Source organism: Scyliorhinus canicula, chromosome 9 (genome assembly GCF_902713615.1).
Source record: "Scyliorhinus canicula chromosome 9, sScyCan1.1, whole genome shotgun sequence".
Classification (NCBI taxonomy): domain Eukaryota; kingdom Metazoa; phylum Chordata; class Chondrichthyes; order Carcharhiniformes; family Scyliorhinidae; genus Scyliorhinus; species Scyliorhinus canicula.
In genome coordinates this window covers 117,276,530-117,299,935 of record NC_052154.1, presented here as the reverse complement: position 1 = coordinate 117,299,935, position 23,406 = coordinate 117,276,530, and the positions used below count along the sequence as shown (strand labels likewise).

Genomic DNA, 23,406 nt, shown 5'->3' with positions numbered 1-23,406 from the left:
CCCGGACACTCCGCCGCAAATACCAAAAGTAGAGGAGACAATAATGACTCTAAATTTTTTGGACACCCTACCAGTAGACGCACAACATATTCGGTTGTGGACGCAAAAAGACCCAGTTTTAGCCAAGATGATGCATTTACTGCTAACAGGGGAACTGGAAAGACCAGTGGAGCCCCAGATGCACCCATACTGGAGCAGAAGGGACCAAATAACCGTAGAAGATGGTATCCTATTATGGGGAGCCCGGGTAATCGTCCCAGCTCAGGGCCGTCAGGCAATCTTAACCGAGTTACATCACGGACATCCAGGGGTATCTAAAATGAAGATGCTAGCTCGAAGCTACGTTTGGTGGCCAGGTTTGGACACAGACATAGCAGCCTTGGTACGTCGGTGCCAGGAGTGCCAACAGGGGCAAAGAGTGCCACCAGCAGCGCCATTGCACCCGTGGGAATGGCCAGGTAGACCGTGGACCCGCCTGCATATTGACCACGCCGGCCCTTTCATGGGCTCAATGCGGTGATAGTGGACGCCCACTCCAAATGGTTGGACGTCCACCGGGTAAATACGGCAAGCACAGCATCGACAATTGAAAAGCTCAGGGCCTCGTTTGCAACACATGGACTTCCGGAGGTATTGGTGTCGGACAACGGCATTCACAAGTGGGGAATTTGAAAAATACCTGAAGGAAAACGGAGTCTGTCACATCAAACAGCCCCTTACCATCCAGCAACCAACGGCCTGGCAGAGAGAGCGGTCCAGACACTTAAAGCGGGACTCAAGAAGCAGCCGACAGCGTCAATGGACACAAAGCTCTCCCGCTGGCTGTTTGATTGCAGGACCACACCGCATTCCACAACGGGCATACCGCTAGCTGAACTTTTAATGGGAAGGCGGCTGCGAACGAGGCTGAGTCTCCTTTTCCCAAATTTAACGGGGAAAGTGGAGAAACAACAGGAGGCCCAACGCAAGGGGCATGATAATAGTCGGCAGCAGAGACATTTCCAGGTGGGGGCATCGGTTTGGGTCAAGAATTATGGGAATGGACCAACGTGGGTCAAAGGCACGGTCGAGTCCCAAACAGGGCCCATATCCTATGAGGTTTCAATAGGAGGTACGGTGCTGAAGAAACACCTAGACCAAATAAGGGCAGTGGAACCACACCTGGAGGCAGGCGAAGCAGGACCGCTTCGAGCTGGGATAGCCCCGACGGAAAGGATACCCACACCCCAGCCCCGAGCAATTTCTCCAGACCCCGTCATCCAGTCATCAGAGTCTGAGATGGACATGCTCGACGACAACGCCGCGACACCTCTCCCCAAGGAGGAGGAAGAACAACTTCCAAGGAGGTCGTCAAGGAAAAGACGGGCACCTATAAGGTACACCCCGCCCACTCCAGAGAACGACCCGGCGGACGACACAGAGGTGACAGACCCAGACATGAGGAGCAGGAAGAAGCTCAGAGGAATGCCAGCTGGCAGGAATTCCTCGGACCTTGGGGGGGGAGGGGTGTAATGAACTCCAATTGGCTTTATTGGTTGGCCAATTGGAGTATGAGCTCCCTCAATGATAGCTCATTGAGGGGGCCCATATAATCACCTGTGTAGGCTTTGTGAGCCCAGTCTTAAGTTGACTGGACTGCTAGCAGCACTATTTGTAGCTGCTCCTGTAATATTGTTATTGTAAATAAATATTGGTGTGGTGACGGAACTCCTGCCTCCTGTGGATTGCTACAGAAGTGTACAGTGTCAAAAAGAGGTGAAGTGGGAACATTTTGTGCTGGAATCAGGGTTTGGTAGTCAAATTGTTATATTTGGATGAGGAATTCCATGCGATCCAGAGAACTGGAAGTGGTTTACCAGGCTGGAATTCCGTGCTTTGTGTTTTTCTAGAATTAGCAATTTACATATTACAACTGTGGTCCTTTGCTTCAGCAAAGCGATCAATGGTAACCACAGCCAAACTTTCTGCTGGTGGGTGGCTTTGTGCAGAATAGAAAATAGACTCAGGCCACTTTTTAACAATAAAACAATTTGCTCATTTAAATCTGTTCCTCTCCTTCCTCACTCGTCAAAACCTGTGTGACTGTGTGAGTGAAGGGTGAATCAGGTGTCAGGTCTACTCTTGCCCCCCCCCCCCCCCCCATCGTCACCAGCTCACCGGTTTGGTGGTAAAATGTGCACGAGTGGTAAGAAAGAGGTGTGCTCTCCGCACCCCCTCCCCCCTTGCCTAGTTCCTGTGTGGCAGTTCTGTCGGCAGCATGGCATGGGTATAAAGCCACAACTTAACACTTTGAGTCGACCACCGGGATTGTGGTTGACCTAATGGTAGATATGCAATAGCGAGTGGGTCCTTGGCAGGTACTCTGGCAGTTATGGTGAATGTATATGCCCCTAATTGGGACGATGTAGCATTTATCAAAGGTTTGCTAGTCTCCATCCCCGATTTAGACACACATTGAGTGGTCTTGGAGGTGACTATAACTGTGTTTTGGAACCCAAAATGGACCGATCAAGCCCAATATCTCTGGCTGTCTTGAAGATGGCGACGGTAGTTTAGTACTTTCATGGAGCAGATGGAGGGAGCGGACCCATGGAGTTCCTGCATCCACATGATTGGAAATTCTCATATTTCTCACAGATACACAAGGTCTATTCGAGAATGGACTATTTTTTGTTTGATAAATCTTAGCTGTTGGGAGTCAGAAAAGTGGAATATTCTGGGATAGTGATCTCTGATCACGGTCCACATTTGGTGGACCTTGAGCTGGAGACAGATCCCATCCAGCGGGCTCCATGGAGATTAGATACATCACTATTGGCTGAGAAGGGGTTCTGCAATTACATAGCCATGGCCATTGAGCAGTACGCCAGTTTAACAACAATGGATCAGTCTTTCCCTCTACACTATCGGAGATCTTAAGCTGGTGATAAGAGGAGAGGTGATCTGATATAAAGCATACTTACAAAGGGCAGTTATAGAGAAACGGAGCATTTAGTAGGAGAGATCCTGGAAACAGATAGCCGTTACTCGGAAGCTCCTACCCCGGAGCTGTTTGCAACAGCAAGCGGCTCCAGGAGTAGTTTGACTTGGTATGCACTGTAGGGATGGTTTAGTTAAAACACCAAGAGAAGTCAGTGCAGCTTTTGAGGGTTTCTACAGAGATCTATACAGGTCGAAGCCACTGGAGGGGGTGTCAGGTATGACAGAGTTTCTGGACAGGTAGTCCTTCCCAAGAGTACAGTTGGAGAGGAGGGAGGAGCTGGAGGCCCCGCCAGGCTCGAGGTTAAGGGTGATTGGGTTGATTCAAACGAATAAAGCCCCGTCTCTGATGGCTCTCCTGTTGAATTTTACAAAACCTTCTCTGACCAGCAATGGTGGATATATTCAAAGACGCATTAGCGCGAGGTTACCTGTCTGATACGCTTACAGAGGCCTCCATCTTCCTTATTTTAAAGAAAGATAAGGACCCCATGGAGTGTTGTTCTTACAGACCCATTTTGCTGCTAAATGTTGATGCTAAGGTACTGGCTAAGGTGCTGGCTTTGCAGTTAGAGCCATGTGTCCCAGTTATTGTGGAAGAAGACCAGATGGGATTTGTGAAGGGTGGACAGCTGTCCTCTAATATCGGGCGGGTTCTGAATTGTTGTCCTCTCGCCTTCTTTGGCCCCCAAGCCAGAGGCGATTATAGCTATGGATGCAGAGAAAGCATTCAGTAGAATGGAGTGGAGGTACCTCATTGCGGTATTTGGAAGGTTTGGATTTGGGCAGAAATTTATTTTGTGAGTGCAGCTGCTGTACACGTACCAATGTAACAAGATAAGGATACTTTCACCTGAGCAGGGGTACAAGACAGGGGTCCCCATGGTCACAGCTCCTTTTTGCTCTGACGATAGAACCTCAGGGATGGCACTAAGGGTTTCTGGGGGATGGAGGCGGAATGATCCGGGGGATGGGGGGGCGGAAGAGCGTTGCTTTATGCTGATAACCTGCTCCTGTATGTCACAGACCCGGTCTCCTCGATAGACGAGACAATGAGATTGCTGAGTGGCTTGGGCTCCTTCTCGAGCTATAAGTTAAATCAGGAGTTATTACCCCTCCGGCGGGCCAGAGGTAGCTTCCAGTATCTGGGCATCCAAGTGACACATGATTGTCATCGGCTTCATAAGTTAAACTTTATAAGTTTGTTAGATAGGTGAGACTTGCAGAGATGGAAGTAGTCTGCCGTTGTCCCTGACAGGCACAGTTCAAATCATCAAAATTAACATTCTGCCGAGGTTTCTATTTCTGTTCCAATGCCGTCCTATTTTTCTCGCGAACTCGTTATTTGATAGAGTGAACAAGTTAGTGAATTCCTTTATGTGGGCGGGTAGGGTGCCGAGAATTCGCAGGGTGTACCTCCAGAGGGGCCTACAGTTGGGGGGTCTAGCACTACCCAATTTACTCATGTATAAATCGGCAGTCAACACAGAAGGTGTTGGGGTGGTACAGAGAATAGTACACCATGTGGGGGAAGATGGAGGCAAGGTCGTGTAAAGGGTCGAGCACCTGGGCCATAGTAACAGCACCCAGTAATACCACTCTTCTTCCCCCCGTGCCCTCCAACGAATATACTTCAAACCTTGAAGATATGAATTCAGACAATATTACAAGCTGGGTGTCGTGCCACTACTGGCTCCTAGAAATGGTAACCATTGACGGTTCGCTAGTTGGGAGGAGTTTGCGGTGAAATTCCAACTTTCAGGGTCACACCTGTTTTGATATTTTCAATTGAGCGACTTGGTCCGCGGGGTTTGCCCTGCATTCCCCTTAGCGCCGCAGCCTTCCCTATCGGAGGAAACCTTATGGTTGGCAAGGACTTGGGGGGGGGGGGGGGGGGGGGTTTCTCGAACATCAATGAGCAGACCATCTCATTGGAATCTTCGTCGCATATCAGATGAATGCGAAATTGGAAGCGGAGTTGGGACCCATCTTAGATGAGGATGTGTGGATTGAGGCTATTTGTAGGATAAATTCCACCTCATCCTGTGCGTGGCTTAGCCTCATCTAACTCAGTGGTTCATCGAGCTCAGCTAACCAAAAGTAGGATGAGCGACTTCGTTGATGGTGTGGAGGACAGGTGCGAGCGGTGTTCTCTTGCGCCCACCAATCATATGCACATGTTCTGGCCTTGTCCTTAGATGGCGAGCTTTTGGCTCTCCTTCTTTAACGCCATGATGTGGAGATGCTGGGGTGGGCACGGTAAGATGTCTTACAACAGAGAGGGACAGCACGGTGGTGCAGTGGTTAGCAATGCTGCCTCACAGCACCGAGTTCCCAGGTTCGATCCCAGCCCTGGGTCACTGTCAGTGTGGAGTTTGTACCTTCTCTCCGTGTTTGCTTGGATTTCGTCCTCACATCCTAAAAGATGTGCAGGGTAGGTGGATTGGCCACACTAAATTGCCCCTTAATTGGAAAAAATGAATTGCGTACTCTAAATTAAAAAAAAAAAAGAAGTCTTACAACACTAGCTTTCGGAACGCAGCTCCTTCCTCAGGTGAGGAAGGTCATTCACCTGAGGAGGGAGCTACGCTCCAAAAACTAGTGATTTGAAACAAACCTGTTAGACTTTAACCTGGTGTTGTAAGACTTCTTCAACACCATGTCAGTGGTTCTTAACATTGATCTAGAGCCTTGTCTACTGGCGACTATTTTTGGGGTGTCGGACTCACTGGGGCTGTGGACCAGGGTGAGGGCGGTTGTGCTCGCCTTTGCCTCACTGATAGCTCGAAGGTGAGTTCTGCTGGGATGGGAAGTGTGTGCTCAGCCTGGGAGGGTGACCTTATGGACCTGGAAAAGGCCAAGTACACCGTCAGGGGATCGGTAGAGGGATTGTACCTGAGGTGGCAGCCATTTATTTTTCATTTCAACGAGTTAATTACTTTCAGCTGATTGGGAGGGGGTGGAGGGAGGGTTTATGGGTGGAGTTGGGGGGGGATTTAGATATAGGTTTTGTCGTATATTATTCTATATTTCTGATTTCTTGTGTTGTTAACGCAACAATTGTCTTATGTTTGAACAACTTTCGCACTTATTATGTTGTAGTTCGGTTCGTGTTTGTTAAATATAAAACTTTCCATAAAATATTCTTTTTTTTTAAAATTGAGACTTCAAGATACGTTGATGCTCCAAATGTCACATATTTAAAGGAATGTAGTCTCATTGAGGATAACATTGTGTTTAGGACAGCCCCTTGGTCATTCTTTGGTTGTCATGTCGGACAATCTTGTTGGACTAGTTAGGATATAGAGGCTGGGGAGAAGGGCCAATACAAAATTGACACATGATGGTGCCAGTGCTGAGGCGTTAAACATATCAGGAAAAATGGACCAGGCTTGGGTTCTTTTTCTCTCGAAGACTGAGAGATGACCTGAAAGAGATCTTTAAAATTATGAAATGGCTTGATAGGATTAATGTATTGGAGATGTTTTCACTTGCGGCGAAGCCAAGATTAGAGGCAATAAATATAATGGGTGTGATTTAACAAAAACAGAGTCCCATTTTGAGCGTGTTTAGTGGGGCGTTTCTCAGCACCTACAGTGCCAAGAACGAACCACTATCAAATGGGACTTTTTTTTTGCCTCAACGAGCCTCTGGACCATCCTAGAACTGCCAGGGTGGCACTGCCAGAGTGCACGAGTGACAGTGCCAAGATGCCAGGCAGGCAATGCCAAGGTGCCCAGGTGGCAGCAGGTGTACCAGGGTACCACCCTGCCCAGAGCCTGGCTACCCAGGGAACTCCGATGTATTGGGAGACGACCCCCCCCCCCCCCCCCCCCCCCCCCCACGTGCCGGTACACCTGGTCCAAATTTGTTTGTGCTAAACAGCGCCATGGCGAGGTCTCCCAGGCGCAGCCGTTCTTTCCCGGGCCTCGGGAGCATCGGGCGCCGACATATTTAACCTTACTACTTACTCAAATATGTAAATCTGGATCTTATCCAGATCGCGACGTCACACATGATCTAGCAAGATCTCACGAGGTGTTCAGAACGTCGCAAATCTCAAGAGAGGCCGCTCGCGAGATTTAACGGCCTCGTCATGCCACCGGCACGACAAGTCCGTTCAATCGTACCCAATAAATGCAAGAAAGCGTTCAGGAAAAATATCTTCCACCAGAGAGTAGTGAGAGTGTGGAACTTGCTACCACGTGGAGTAATTGAGGCCAATAGAACAGAAGCATTTAAATAAGACTAGCTAAATATATAAGGGAAAAAGAAACAGAAGGACATGTTGACTGTGTGCAATGAAGTGAGGTTGAGGAAGTGTTTGAACAGCAGAATAGGCCTGATGGACTGACTGTGCTGTAAGTATTATGTCATTTTCCTGCCTCTCATTATCATATGTTTGTGCCGTACAGCAGATGTGAGACCGCTTGTAGATTGTGAGTGCTGCTGAATAATTTGGGGATTAGCTCAACCTACCTTTGATGCCTTTTCATCCATCAAAAGCCCCCTTTCCACCTCCAGACACCCAGCGGACCCCCACACCACCACCCCACCAAAGCAGTTAGAATTCTTCACAGACCAAGTTACTGAACTGCAGATCAGTACGGAGTGTCATTACAGCAGCAGGGTTTAATACCTGCATCTGCATTCAGAGTTGTGAAGGACATTCCAGCGACCCTCAATAATGGTCAACCAATGACCATGCTGGTCGTAAATTATTAGTCTGTAACCAACTTCAAAGCTCTTAAAGAAGAAATTTCTATAGCATCTGCAGGACCTCAAGACAGCCCAGAGTCCTGCACAGCCAATGGAGGTACATTAAAAGTGCAATGACATGCAATGGCGGAAACACAACTGGCAATTTGTGAACAATAAGCGCTCATAAATAGCAATGATTGTATCGTCCAGGTTATCTCCGTGCTTTTCTGGAATTGAGTCTCCATTTCACAACTTTAGAACTTTGTTCAGCGTCAAGATTAATGGCAGCCTGATCTACACTTTACTGCTGGTGGGTGGCTTTAGGTAATAAGAATAATCTTTGTTGGAAATGTAGGCTTACACTAACGCCGCAATGAAGTTACTGTGAAAATCCCCCAGTAGCCACACTACACGCCTGTTTGGGTACAGAGAGGGAGAATTCAGAATGTCCAAATAACCTAACAGCAAGTCATCCGGGATTTGTGGGAGGAAACCGGAGTGTCCAGAGGAAACCCATGCAGACATGGGGAGAACGTGCAGACTGCACAGACTGACCCAAGCTGGGAATCGAACTTGGTACCCTGGAGCTGTGAAGCAACAGTGCTAACCACTGTGTTAGATAGAACACATAAGGAGCTCATGACATCTCGATCTCGTACGTATGCTTTGATGTTACTTAAGGGTATGCTACCTTCATCATGACAATATCTAATATGTTATGCATATCTCATTCCAACAACCTATGATATAGTTTTGCTCTCCATTTTTAAGGAAGGCTGGAGTTGGTACAACAAAGGTTGCCTAGATTGGTTCTTGGAATGAGAGGGTTGCCCTATGACGAGAAGCCGAGTAAATTTGTTTTTTTAAATTATAATAATCTTTATTAGTGTCACAAGTGGGCTTACATGAACACTGCAATGAAGTTATTGTGAAAAGTCCCGTCCCTAGTCGCCAGACTCTGGCGCCTGTTCCAGTCCACAGAGGGAGAATTCAGAATGTTCAGTTCACCTAATAAGCACGTCTTTCGTAGCACCCGGAGGAAATCCACGCAGACTCCGCACAGACAATGACACAAGCAGGAATTGAACTTGGGACTCTGGCGCTGTGAAGCAACAGTGCTAACCACTGTGCTACTGTGCCACCCCCAAATTCGGCCAATACTTGCTGGGCTTTTAGAAGAATGGGATATCGTCTCATTGAAACATACAAGATCTTGAAGGGACTTGACAGGGTGGACACTTGAGAGGTTGTTGGATCAGCTGGTGAATCTAGAACATGGAGGGAATTGTATCAGGATATTGGGTCACTGATTTAGGACTAGGATGAGGAGAAGCTTCTTCCTCCAGTGGGAATTGTTAGAATTTTTCTAAAGAGGGCTGTGGATACTCCAACATTGAATATATAGACAGAGATAGATAGATCTTTGGTCTCTGGGAGAATCTAAGGATATGGAATGGGTGGGAAAATTGAGTTTAGGCAGAAGATTAGCCATGATCATATTAAATGATCGAGCAGGTCCAAGCGGTCATAGAGTTTCCTCCTGTGTGTATTTCTGATGTGTTTTTTTAATATTCCTATAGTGCACACCTCACTGTAATTCTCTCCAGCATATGGTACAAACACCACTACAGTATAATACTTTCCAATACAGCACAGAATCTTGGTACGACATAGTACAAAAGGAGGTAATCCAGCTCATCATGCCTGTGCTAGATCTTTGCCAGGAATGAGGTGAGATATCCTCCAGTAATAAGCATCAAACTCATCCTGCTCCACATCTATTTTCCCTTTAACTGGCTTTCAGAATGTCAGCCAAAGTGTTTTGCAAGTTACGGACAAAACTCTCACCTGCAAAGTCTTGGTCTCTAAATTACCAATAAGCAACATCCACTTGGCTAAATACCTGTAAACCTTTTCATTCTGAGCAAATGCAAAAACAGCTCAAGTTACACCATCTGGCCACCGTATTGGTGTATCAGTGGACAGCTCGACAAATGGAAAATAATGAAGTGGGGCACTTTCAGCATTTCCCCTGAACACCACCTTTAAACATATCCCTTTAATTTATCTTGGTGTACTGGAGAGTGTGCTGAAACGAACCCTCCAGCGAGGAAGTCCTTGTTAGTAGTGATGTGATTTTCCAGACTTTTCCTCAGTTTCCCCACCACCTCTCCAAACCACTTCAGCCAGGCAATAAATCCTAGTGCTTGGAAAAATCCTACCCTGTTTATACAAAGAGCAGTCTGCTGTGTCCCTCCTGCTGTGTCCACCCTAACACTCTCCTTGTGTCTCCTTTTCTAACTTTATAGGTTGATGTGGAGGGGAAGCAGGAAGTGATCCTTTACGACCAGTGCACACGAGACCCGGGCAAGCTGGCGTCGGACAGCTTCACCTCTGTACTCCTTGGCAAGCTGGAGGACTGCTTCCACTACGTGTCTCTCCTGGCAGGTACAGTTTCCAACCACTTTCTACTCTGGCTGTTAAGGCCCATGGTTTCCTTCTTTTTAAGAAACAGAAAAATTACAATTTCCCTGCTGCAGAGCATTTGCAGAATGCTCAAATGTTGTTTGAGATGTGTTTAAGGGGCGTGTTGGATTAAATCATTTTCTTTAGAAGATGTTGTTGACATTCAGGACATGTTTTAAAGTGTTTCTGTGTGATAGATGTTCATAAGGGCTGTCTGAGGGATGAAGGGCTGATGGCCTACTCCTATTTCCTATGTTCCTGTGCCTGCTGGTTGATTGAATTTGTCCAGTAAGTCCCAGGTCTGTGCTGAGTGAGTTGTGCTCAGGTGAGGTAAGGGTTCTCCAACTCACCTCAGTGAATCAGGGGAATATTAGTTGGAGCTTCTGCTCTTGATGTCTAGCCAGTGACCTGCTGTTGGAAGTCTGCATGCGTGGCTGTCAAACAACGGGATGGGTTTGACTTTGATTGGCCACTTTGTTCGAAATACATACCAATACATGGCTCATGTGTGAGGAATGGCCATTTGGGCAAGCTGACGGAGGGCACGGAGCAGCTCTGAAGCTTTGCCTCTAATGGAGGTTTTGTCCTCGAGGGAGAAGAAAGCAAGATTGGGGGGAGGGGGTAGGCAAGAAAATGGAGGCTGTTTTTCTTTTAGAAAGCAAGTTAATTGTGTAAAAAATGCTCCTTGATTTAGGCAGTGTGATAATACACGTTACAGTTGGAGATGGTCATGTAATGTTTATATTACTGACCTTGTAATCCCAAAGAGGTACCTAGCAATCTGGAGAATTGAGTTCAAATCCCACCTTGGCACTTGGAGAATTTCAGTTCAGTTTTTTTTTAAATCTGTAAAACAAAAAGAAGGTGGCATCGGGAAAAGGTGGGGCACGTTTTCATTCACCCCCCCCTATTTATTTTGTCAGAGCCTATTCAACCATTTTACTGTATCTGAAGGCAATGAAATTGTGTAGGAGCAATGCCACAGTAACCATGGGATTGGAATAAGCTGTAAAGAGCCTGACATATGTATAGTCTCCTGCAGTCAAGCCTGTGCAAATCATTCATTCCCAGGAGTGACCAGAGCAACAAGGAACATTAGTCATGATCACATCTAAATACCTCCCCTCACACTCCCCTTCGAACACTGAGCTTCAGATTTTTTTTTACATAGAATTTACAGTGCAGAAGGAGGCCATTCGGCCCATCGAGTCTGCACCGGCTCTTGGAAAGAGCATCCCACCCAAGGTCAACACCTCCACCCTATCCCCACAACCCAGCAACCCCACCCAACACTAAGGGCAATTTTGGACACTAAGGGCAATTTAGCATGGCCAATCCACCTAACCTGCACATCTTTGTGACTGTGGGAGGAAACCGGAGCACCCGGAGGAAACCCACACAGACACGGGGAGGATGTGCAGACTCCGCACAGACAGTGACCCAAGCCAGAATCGAACCTGGGACCCTGGAGCTGTGAAGCGATTGTGCTATCCACAATGCTACCGTGCTGCCATCAGGTGTCATCAGACCGTGGTCATCAGGTGTGGCGATACCAGTAACAGAATCACATCCTGAGTTCAAGCTGTGGGTTAAAGCAGAAATTCAGACACCCTGGAAGCAGAAATCAATCTTGTGTGGCTAATGGCTCAAAAAGAAAGGTTTTTTCCAGAGCTGTCAATTAGTGGCTGGCATGGAGGACACTTATTGTGGGCTTGCAAAAGCATAGGCAAGTTATAAATTAGTTGTAATGACAGCGCATGACGTTCCCCTTTTTTTGTGTGTGCGTGTATATATCTTCCTGTCGCTGCCTGGTGAATGGGTCATAGAGATCATTGTAATGAGGCTAACAGCACGTGTCTGCTAATGTCCTTCAGTTGTGGGAGTGCCGAGCTGATGACCTGGTGCAACTTAATAGCAATGCTAGGTACTGGGTTGGGCTTTGCTGAAGAGCTCTGCTGTAAAACATCAGAACGTAACAACAGAGGTAGACCATTCAAACTGCCTCAAAACTGTTCAATTAGATCATGGTCGAACTGGATCTTAACTTAGTCCTGCAACATTTATTAACCTTATTTAACAAAAATCTAGGAGCGGCACAGTGTGGCAGTGGATCAAGGCCCCAGGTAACTGTTGGTGTGGAGTTTGCACATTCTCCGCGTGTTTGCATGGGTCTCACCCCCACAACCCAAAGATGTGCAGGGTAGGTGGATTGGCCACGCTAGATTGCCCCTTAATTGGAAAAATAAAAATTAAAAAGATAAAAATTTAACACAACTCTGGTCGCAATTTTGATACTTTCAATTAACCTAACCTCAGCAGGTTTGTGGGGGTAAGAAGTTCCCAACCCTTTATGTGGAGCAGTACCTCCTGACATCTCCCTGAATGGCCAATTCTCATTTGCAGTTATGCCCCCCCCCCCGCCCTCCTTGTTCTGGATTCCTCCACCAGGTAAAATAGTTTGCCTCTATCTACTTCCCCAACTCCTTTTACTCATCACTTCATTACCTTGTACCTCCACAAGACCATAAGGTGGAGGAGAAGAGTTAGGCCACTCGGTCCATTGAGTCCGCTCCGCCATTCAATCATGGTTGATATTTTCTCATCCCCATTCTCCTGTCTTCTCCCCATAACCCCTGATCCCCTTATTAATCAAGAACCTATCTATCTCTGTCTTACCTCGCTCCTCTTTGACGGACTTCCACTACTGACGAGTAGTGACTGGAGCTCCATTCCCTGACTTCAGCAATGATGACCTGTGGGATACTAGTGGGTCTGGGTGGCCACGCCATATCTTTTGGATTGTGGGCGTCCATCAAAGCCTCCTGCCATGAGGGATCAACCACCTGATTTGTTGGGAGAGGGATTGTTAATGACTATGGAGGCAGAGTTCATGATGAGGCCTGTCAGATTGTTAATCAAACAGCAAGTCTTTCCATTGCAGCACACTATTCGCCCAATGGAAGTATATGCTGATATGCTAAAACACAGGAATACTGATGGAGAACCCACCTGCCAGTCAGACCCCTTCATCCTGGGTAAGGGTTTGTCACCTGGGACTGCCACCTTGTATGTATTTAAATGCAGGGCTAACCAACACTGAATAGAGCCAGGATTGCTTGAACTCTTATTAGGCAGTAGGTGGATATAGATGGCTCGACTGTTGGTGCAGGGTTGGAGAATCGCCTGGGGCCGCCGAAAATCCGGTCCCCGCCGTGGCAGAGATTCTCCGCCACCCGGGAAGTGGCGGTGGCGGGAATCACGCCACTCCGATCGGCGAGGCCCCTGCGGCGATTCTCCGGCCCGGATGGGCCGAAGTCCCGCCGCTGGGAGACCTCTCCTGCCGCCGAGGTTTGAACCACCTCTGGTAACGGCGGGACCAGCGGCGCGAGTAGGCCCCCGGGGCCCCGGGGGGGGGGGGGGGCGGGGGGGGAGGTGCGGGGGGCGATCGGACCCCGGGGGGTGCCCCACGGTGGCCTGGCCCACGATCAGGGCCCCCCGCTCAGATTCCGGGCCAGTGCCCTGGATGCACTCTTTCTCTTCCTCGGCCGTCACGGCCTCCGCCATGGCGGAAGCGGAAGAGAAACCCATATCACGCATGCGCCGGTAGTGACGTCAGCGGCAGCTGGCCGCTAACGTCACCGCCGGCACATGCGCTGACCGGCGAAAGCCTTTCGGCCAGCCCCGATGTCGGGGGCGCCGGTTTTTTTGCGCCAGTCTTCTGGTGCCAACCCCTCCGGCGCGGGGCTAGCCCCCAAAGGTGCGGAGAATTCCCCACCTTTGGGGAGGCCCGACCCCGGAGTGGTTGGCGCCACTCCCCTACGCCGGGACCCCCCGTCACGCCGGGTAGGGAAGAATCCCGCCCAAGATGTGGAACTGTGACAAGCCAACGATGCACTGTGCGTTGACAGTGGTGAGACAAAGGACACTCCTGTACATTTACACAGGTGGGATCAGTTCCCTCGCTTGGTTCCGATACCGTGGCGGATAAACGTTTTAATTATAGGAAATGGAAGGGTTGGGCAAGTTGGGCAGAATTGAGTTGGGGAGGTTGGTATGCAGGTGGGAATGCGCTGAACTGTCTGCCAATCACTAATGTACTGTGCGAGGGCATTTGAAGTGGCAGCAGAGGTAGTGAGACGTCAGCACTAGATTTAAGTTGACCGCTCTTCCAATTGTTTGGACAGTGCATGGCCCAAGTTCTCTTGGATGTGACGCGGCCTCTTTAGGCCCTGAATAGCAAGCTGTTCTTTTGGACCATTTAATCATAAATCAATCTATGATTGACCATTTAATCATAGCATTTACAGTGCTGAAGGAGGCCATTCGGCCCATCGAGTCTGCCCCGGCCCTTGGAAAGAGCACCCTACTTAAGCCCCCCCGGCTCCACCCTATCCCCTTTATCCCCGTAACTCAGTAACCCCACCTAACCTTTTTGGACACTGAGGCCAATTTAGAATGGCCAATCCACTTAACCTGTACATCTTTGGACTGTGGGAGGAAACCGGTGCACCCGGAGGAAACCCACGCAGACACGGGGAGAACGTGCAGACTCCGCACAGAAAGTGACCCAAGCCGGGAATCGAACCTGGGACCCTGGAGCTGTGAAGCAACTCTGCTAACCACTATCCTACTGTGCCGCCCCTAATGGAGTTAGACTTTGTGGGGATAGGCATTGACTTGGTGCATCAGTTTAAGACAGGCATTAGCAAGTTGGCAGCTCGCTTTAGACAACTTGACCAATATTTATTTTCCATTAACTTCATGGGGAGAGTTGTATAAAACAGCTTGCTGATTGACTGTCACCTGTTTTACACTGTTGAACAAAGTTGAGATGGCCCAAGCAGCATGATGACAGTCAGTCAGCACTGTGTGCACATCTGGAACAGAACAACTGCACAAACACCACCACTGCTCATGTTGAAAGAAACCTTGCACGCCTTTTGTTCACAGGTTAGCAAACTTGTGGAAGAGCCAAGTTAATTTTCAGCTAACACTTTGTTTTTTTAGGAACGTTGCGTTCAGGTGTTAATATTGCATCCTTGAAAGAATATCTTTGCTTGTTTCTGTTAGCTTATTCGCAACTTCTGCAAAAATGTTTGCTACTTTTTTGTGATTTGCGAGAATTAAATGTTTCTGGCACTCACTATCTGCGTGGGAAGGCATTGCTGGAATCAGGAGCTGCTCCATATTTTTGTAACATACAACAGAGCCAAATACAAAGAGTAAAGGTCAAGACAAGATTCAGTTCAGTTGACTGATCTTTAAGCCACTTTTACATGCAGCACTTCGGAACTTGAGGTCATAGGACAGTGCCTTCCATGCATTTACATGAACAACTCCCTCTCTCAATGACGGAATCGTGGCTCTCTGATTCTCATGTCACGGTCATGGAAGCATTTTGATCAGTGTAAACACGGGGAGCTGATACGTGGCTATAGTTCTGCTGAGAATCTTGATATAGGTGCACTAGTCTAAAAATGTTTGTAAGAGCTACAGTCTACCCAAAGAGGCACATATCCCTCCAGTGAGTTACAGATCTCCATAGTGAGGCCCAGATCTCCCGAGTGAGGCAGAGATCTCCCGAGTGAGGCAGAGATCTCCCGAGTGAGGCAGAGATCTCCCGAGTGAGGCAGAGATCTCCCGAGTGAGGCGCAGATCTCCCGAGTGAGGCGCAGATCTCCCGAGTGAGGCGCAGATCTCCCGAGTGAGGCAGAGATCTCCCGAGTGAGGCGCAGATCTCCCGAGTGAGGCGCAGATCTCCCGAGTGAGGCGCAGATCTCCCGAGTGAGGCAGAGATCTCCCCAGTGAGGCCCAGATCTCCCCAGTGAGGCCCAGATCTCTCCAGTGAGGCCCAGATCTCCCCAGTGAGGCCCAGATCCCTCCAGTGAGGCGCAGATCCCTCCAGTGAGGCGCAGATCCCTCCAGTGAGGCACAGAACCCTCCAGTGAGGCACAGAACCCTCCAGTGAGGCGCAGATCTCCCCAGTGAGGCCCAGATCTCCCCAGTGAGGCACAGATCCCTCCAGTGAGGCACAGATCCCTCCAGTGAGGCACAGATCTCCCCAGTGAGGCACAGATCCCTCCAGTGAGGCACAGATCCCTCCAGTGAGGCACAGATCCCCCGCGTGAGGCACAGATCCCCCCCAGTGAGGCACAGATCCCCCCCAGTGAGGCACAGATCCCCCCCAGTGAGGCACAGATCCCCCCCAGTGAGGCACAGATCCCTCCAGTCAGGCACATATCCCTCCAGTCAGGCACAGATCCCTCCAGTCAGGCACAGATCCCTCCAGTGAGGCACAGATCCCTCCAGTCAGGCACAGAATCCTCCAGGGAGGTAGTTGCTGGTCTCCCCGGTGAGATATTTGTCTCCCCGGTGGTACAGTTCTCTCGGGTGTGGCACAGGCCTCCCTGGAGGGGCACAGGCCTCCCTGGAGGGGCACAGGTCTCCCTGGAGGGGCACAGGTCTCCCTGGAGGGGCACAGGTCTCCCTGGAGGGGCACAGGTCTCCCTGGAGGGGCACAGGCCTCCCTGGAGGGGCACAGGTCTCCCTGGAGGGGTACAGGTTTCCATGATATGATCCAAGCGTCTCTGGCAAATTAGTGATCTTCCCGGCAAGGTGCACATCTCACCGGCGTGTTTGTTAAAAATGTTTCATGGGCTGTGAGCATTTCTGGCAAGGCCAACATTTATTTTCCCTATTGCCCTTGAAAAGGTTTTGCTGAGCTGCTTTCTTGAACAGCTGAAATCCATGTAGTGTAGGTGCACCCACTGTGCTGTCAGGGAGGATGTTCCAAGATTTTGACCGAGTGACACTGAAGGAACGGTGATATCGTTTCAAGTCGGGGTGTGTGTGGCTCAAAGGTGACGCCCAGGCCAATTATTATCTAAATGGAAAGCCGGTTCAAAATGAGTCCGGGCAAAGGGATCTGGTGTCTTTGTTCATGAATCGCAGAAAGTTGGTATGCAGGTACAGCATATAATTAAAAAGGCAAATGGAATTAAGGACTGGAGTATAAAAGTAGAGAACTGTTTGTTGCAATCACATATGAGACCACATCTGGAATATTGTGTTCAGTTTTGGTCACCTTATAAAAGTAGAGAAGTGTTGTTATAATTACATAGGGTGTTGGTGAGACCACATCTGGAATATTGTGTTCAGTTTTGGTCACCTTATAAAAGTAGAGAAGTGTTGTTATAATTACATAGGGTGTTGGTGAGACCACATCTGGAGTAATGAGTCCAGTTCTGGTCTCCTTATTTGAGGAAGGATGTGGTGGCATTGGAGGCAGTTCAGAGGAGATTCACCAGATTGATTCCGGGGATGAAAGGGTTAACCTATATGTAGAGATTAAAGAGTTTGGGCTTATTCTCACTGGAATTTAGAAGAATGAGAGGGGATCTGATCGAGGAATATAAAATACAAAGAGGGATTGATAAAGTAAACGTAGACAATATGTTCCTCCTTGTGGGGCAATCTAGAATAAGAGGTCACAAATCATAGAATTTACAGTACAAAAGGAGGCCATTCAGTCCATCGAGTCTACACCGGCCCCTGAATGACCACCCTACATAAGCCCCCACCTCCACCCTAACCTGTGACCCAGCAACCCCACCTAAGACCCTACGGGGCAATTTAGTGTGTCCTATCCACCTAACCCGCACATCTTTGGACTGTGCGAGGAAGCTGGAACATCCGGAGGAAACCCGGCACGGGGAGAACATGCAGACTCTGCACAGACAGTGACCCAAGCTGGGAATCGAACCCGGGTCCCTGGTGCTGTGAAGCAACAGTGCTAACCACTGTGCTACCGTGCCGCCCACAGATATAGGTTGAAAGGTGGTGGATTTAGAACTGAGATGAGGAGGAACTACTTTTTGCAGAGGGTGGTGAATTTGTGGAACTGGCTGCCCTATAGTGTGGTGGAATCTGAATCATTAAATGGTTTCAAGGAGGCGATAGATATATTTATAGTTAAAGGGATATGGGGAACAGGCAGGGAAGTGGATTTGAGACCAGGAAGAGATCAGCCATGATGGTGGAGCAAGCTCGAAGGGCTGAATTGCCTACTTCTTCTCCTAATACTTATGTACCAATGTCACTCTGACCAATACAATCTGGACAGATGCATTTGCAACAGGTAGATTGATGAGAATAGGGTCTAGGAGGTTTTTCCCTCTTGTTGGTTCCTTCACCACCTGCTACAAACACAGTCTAGCAGCTACGTCCTTTAGGAATCGGCCAGCTCGGTCAGTAGTGTTGCTACAAAGCCACTTTTGGTGATAGCCACTGAATTCCCCCAACCCTGAGTATATTCTGCGTCCTTGCCACTTTCAGTTCTTCCTCCAAGTGGTGTTGAACATGGAGGAGTACAGATGGGGGATTGGAGTAGGTGATTGGTTTTATTGCCTATGTTTGACTTTGTGCCATGAGACCGTATGGGGTTCTGAGTCAATATTGAGGCCTTCATCCCTCCTGTATACCACTGTGCCGCCACCTCAACTGTCTCACTTAGCAGGACAGACTCGGGGATGGTAATTGTGTCTGGGACACAAGCGGGGTATGACTCAGTGAGTCAAGCTGTTGCTTAACTAGGTTGTGGGACCGCTCACCCAAGTCAGTAAGGAGGATTTTGCAGGGTTGGTAGGGCTGGTTGTGCTGTTGGCGTTTCTAGTGTCTGAGTCCATGCCAAATGGCCAATCCAGTTTTATTCCGCATTGTCTTTTCTGTAGCAGTTTGGCGCGGCTGCGTGGCTTGGTGCCCATTTCGGAAGGTGGTTAAGAGTTAACCACATTGCTGTGGGTCTGGAGTCACAGAGACTAGTTTTCAATTTTTTTTTTTTAATGAATTGAATTCAACAGACCAGAACATTAGCCTGGGTATCTGGGTTGCATTCCATCCAGTTACATTAACACTATGCCACCATCTCTCTGGCCTGTTACAGGTTTCCCTAATGAGGTACATTCCTCCCAACGCAGTGCTATTGTAACTGATGTTGGTCTCCTCAACCAGTCCAATGGGTGAAATCTGTTGTTGGAATCTTGAGGTTACCCAGAGTGTCAACAAATCTGAGGATGTTACTTAAGCTATTCATAACTGTTGAAACAGCAACTGTTTCAGCTTAGCTGCAGAATAATATATATGGCGCGGGATTCTCCGCAGCCCTGCACGGGGCGGAGAATCGATCTTTACGCGGAAATTGTAGCCGCTCCCGCTACTCTCCGGTCCCTGCGCTCGCGCGCGAATCACGCGGCGCGGCTGGGGGGTCATTGACAGAGGCCCCTCCCCAGCGATTGTCTGGACAAAACTGGCCGAGTTCCCGACGCATGGTTCGAACCATGTATTGGCCATCGGAAATCTCGGGTGGCGGGTGCGGACTCAGTCCACGGTCGCCCTGGTTTTGGGGGGGGGGGGGATCGATCAGCGGGTGGGGGGGGGGGTCTCATGGGCAGCCAGGGCAGCGATCGGGCAGCTCGGATCCGCGGGAATGCGCCATCTCGGGGGGGGGGGGGGGCCTACATCTCGATGTCGGTCCGCGGTCCGAGTCTGCCATCGCGTACGGCGTGGCCTCTGTAGACCGCCGCCGTGCGCATGCACGGGCTCCTGACCGGAAGTGCGGGGTCCTGTATCTGCAGCCAGAGCTGTGAGAAGCACTCTGGGGCCTCCAAACTCCTGCAGGTAAAAGAATCGCTCTACCTTTTTAAGGAATGTCATGAGTGAAACACGGCCGTGGGGACGTAGCCCCATTTTTGGAGAATCCAACCCAAGGTGTGATATATTAAGTATTAACTCCTATTTCAGCATTACACTATCCCACCTGAAGTGACGAGCTTCTGCTATTAATTGCCGTTTTGGAAGCTATGGGGTGAACTTTTAATCAAGGGTTGAGAGCCTCTGATTATAGCAGCTTCAGACACACCTACGGTCATGATGGGTCTGGGAGGTGTGAGCCGTCCATTTGATCTTTTGTCACTACCCTGGTTTAGCACAGTGGGCTAAACAGCTGGCTTGTAATGCAGAACAATGCCAGCAGCACGAGTTCAATTCCTATACCGGCCTCCCCGAACAAGCTCCGGAATATGGCAACTAGGGGCTTTTCATAGTAACTTCATTGAAGCCTACTTGTGACAATAAGTTATTATTATTATCAATATTATCAATTCCCCTCACACCTCCCCTTATCACTCTGAGCCCACCCATGGAAACCCTAGTCGGCATGGGAAAGGGGACCCTAAACAGACCCCTTAATTAAATCCAATTGGCCTCAATTGATACCTGCTAGGGGACAGCTGATCCAATCCCAAGCAGCCCTTTTTAGAAGTGGCTTGGGGTTCTGGATCATTGCACATCTGCCAGTCTCCAATCCGGACCCAAAACTGTTTTCAAAACCCACCCCAATTTTTTTTTGATTATCCATTTCGGGGATGTGGGCGTCACTGGCTAGATCAGCATTTATTGCCCATCCCTAATTGCCCTTGCTGGTGGAGAGCTGCCTTCTTGAACCGCTGCAGTTCATGTGGTGTAGCTACATCCACAGTGCTGTTGGGGAGCGATGGCTTCACTTGATGGCCTCCAGGAGAAGTGCATGGGAAGGCTGGATCACGTCGAGAAGCTGGCCCCACACTTTCTTTTCTGAATTTCCCAGCCTCCACTTTCAAAGCCCACCACCCGCGCGGAGCTAGGAAAGTTGTACCCTGGGATTGAAATGTTGTATCGCTATATTAATGAGATCCCATCCGCAATGAGAAAAAAAGTGGAGCATTGTACAAAGACAGTGCTCTGAGATAAAATAGATTCCGCGAACAGTGGCAGCAATTGTGAGCAGCTCATTCAGTGATTTATACGTGTTTAAGATAATCATTTCTTCAAATTTCTGAAGGCTATCCCTGCAATTATATGACACTAGACAAGAAACTTTGTTACATTTTCTTGCGGGATTGTTGGCAAGAACAGTCTTAGTTACTTGCTGCTGTAATAACCTCAAAGCCAGGTTTATCATTTGCTGTAATATTTTTTGAGAGAGCACATTTGAAAATAAATGTAGGCAAAGAACATACACAACTGGTAATTAAATGCATTCGGTGAGGAACGGATGGACAATTTTCCTCAACCTTTCCGTTCCATAGGACCCCGAGAACTTTGCAGCTGTCTATTTGTAACGATAGTGACCTATCAGGTGATCTTAGTCAGTCACGTGAAACTGCAAAAGGGGACAGTCAAGCAGCTGACACAGTTTGAGAACCATCTGGCTGCAGGCACCACTCGAGCAGAAAGCGAAGGAAGAAAAACATTCCCTTTGTGATCCTGTGAACCCTTCACTTCCTAATTAGGCCGTCAGTGAACGGATGGTGGGGGGCAGGGGGGTGTAGCCAAGGTTGTGGAAATGTAAAATAGTCGCCCATTGCCGCTCTCCACAACAAATAAAAAAACAGGGATCTTTCCACAAGCTGGTGTCTATGTAAAGTGCCCATAGGAATACAAAAAGGTGGGAAGAGAATAATATTTTGCCACGGTTGCTGTAAAAGAAAATAAAAATCTACCCTGCGATTAATCCCCCCCAAATTATTTATTTTCCACGTGGGGCCCTGCAGAGCAAACATTGGTAGATCTGTAGAATGTTGCACTGCTCACAGACGGCAGTGGGGATAAATTCTACCATGTAGCCGTCCCAGTGCTTTGCTTCGGGTAATGGGAGGGAGGAGGGAATGGGCACATTTTGGGTATTTGGTCGGACCTTCTGGGTAACCTGCGCCGGTAGGGGAATTGAACCCATGCCAATGCTCTCGCTCTGCATCATGAACCAGCCAACTGGACTAAACTGACCCCTTCAACGTGATTTTAAAAATAAATGTCCAAAGCACATTGCAGAAGCATAACATGTGCAAGAGGTTGACAACAAACCAAAGAAGGAAATGTTAGGATGGGTGATGGAAAGAGTTGGGTCAAGAATCCTTAAAAGGGGAAGCAGGAAAATGGAGAAGCAGAGAGGTTTATGGAGGGGTTTCTGGAGCTGAAGGCATGTGAAATGAAAAGCGCTTATTGTCACAAGTAGGCTTCAAATGAAGTTACTGTGAAAAGCCACTGCAATGGTCGGATCAAGGAAGTCGGAGATGGATAACAACAACTTGCTCTATGATTTTGAGTCCATACAGATTGATGTTTGACTGGCTGATTTCATTTCATGTACAAATCTCACAACTGACAGAGATGGGAGATTCAGGTTTGGCTCCTTAACCAAGGTCATCTTTTGTACACTCAACTCTACCTCACCCCACCACCACCTCTGTCAGCTCCTCCCTGTTGCTCAATTATCCGACTGCTTATCCACCATCCAGTGCAGGAGGAATTTCCTCCAATTAAATATTGGGAAGACTGAAGCTATTATTTTCAGTTCCTGCTCCAAACACCATTCCCTAACTATTGGCTCCATCCCTCTCGCTGGCAACAGTCTGAGTTTAAACCAGCCACAAAAATGGTGTCACACTTGACCCTGAGATAAACTTCCAATCTTACATTAGTGCCATCTCTAAGACCATCTCGGGCTCTATTCCACCAGACCCCTGGTTGTTCTCCCACATTCAATCCTCCATAAACTTGAGACCATCTAAACCTGTTACCCGTGTCTTAACTCCCAGTTCTCCTCTCACCGGGGACCCACAATGGTTCCTGGTCAGGCAATGTCCTGAGTTTATAATTTTCATAATTGTTTTCAACTCCCTCCAGGGCCAAGGTCCTCTCTATCTCTGTAATCTCCCCTAACCCCACAATCCACTGAAATATCTGCCCTTCTCTAATTCCAGCCTCCTGTACATTCCAAATTATAATTGCACCATTGTTGTCTTGCCTTCATTTGTTCGTGACTCAAGCTCCCTACATCTCTCTACCTTTCCACCTTTAAGATACTTCTTAAAACCGCCCTCTCAGACTAAGGGTAGTATCTACCGGTCACGGTACGCAAAGCAACCAGTAGATGCCAGGAGATTCCACTTCTGGGATCTACTCAGCTCATCTTAGGGCAGCATAGTGATTAGCACACTTGCTTCACAGCTCCAGGGTCCCAGGTTCGATTCCCGGCTTGGGTCGCTGTCTGTGCAGTGTCTGCACGTTTTCCCCGTGTATACATGGGTTTCCTCCGGGTGCTCCGGTTTCCTCCCACAGTCCAAAGATGTGCAGGTTAGGTGGATTGGCCATGCTAAATTGCCCTTAGTGTTACGGGTGGGGTTACTGGGTTATGGGGATAGGTGGAGGCGTGGACCTGTGTAG

The 23,406-nt window shown here is 48.6% G+C and overlaps 1 protein-coding gene across 1 annotated transcript in view; it reads left to right on the top strand.

The window, feature by feature from the left end:
- The window catches only part of LOC119971631 (dual specificity protein phosphatase 8-like), a 275,181-nt gene that overhangs the window by 126,091 nt on the left and 125,684 nt on the right, over nt 1-23,406 (top strand). The window contains exon 3 of the mRNA XM_038807452.1: nt 9,990-10,128. Within this exon, the coding sequence (XP_038663380.1) occupies nt 9,990-10,128 (139 nt within the window). The remainder of the gene's footprint in view (nt 1-9,989; nt 10,129-23,406) is intronic.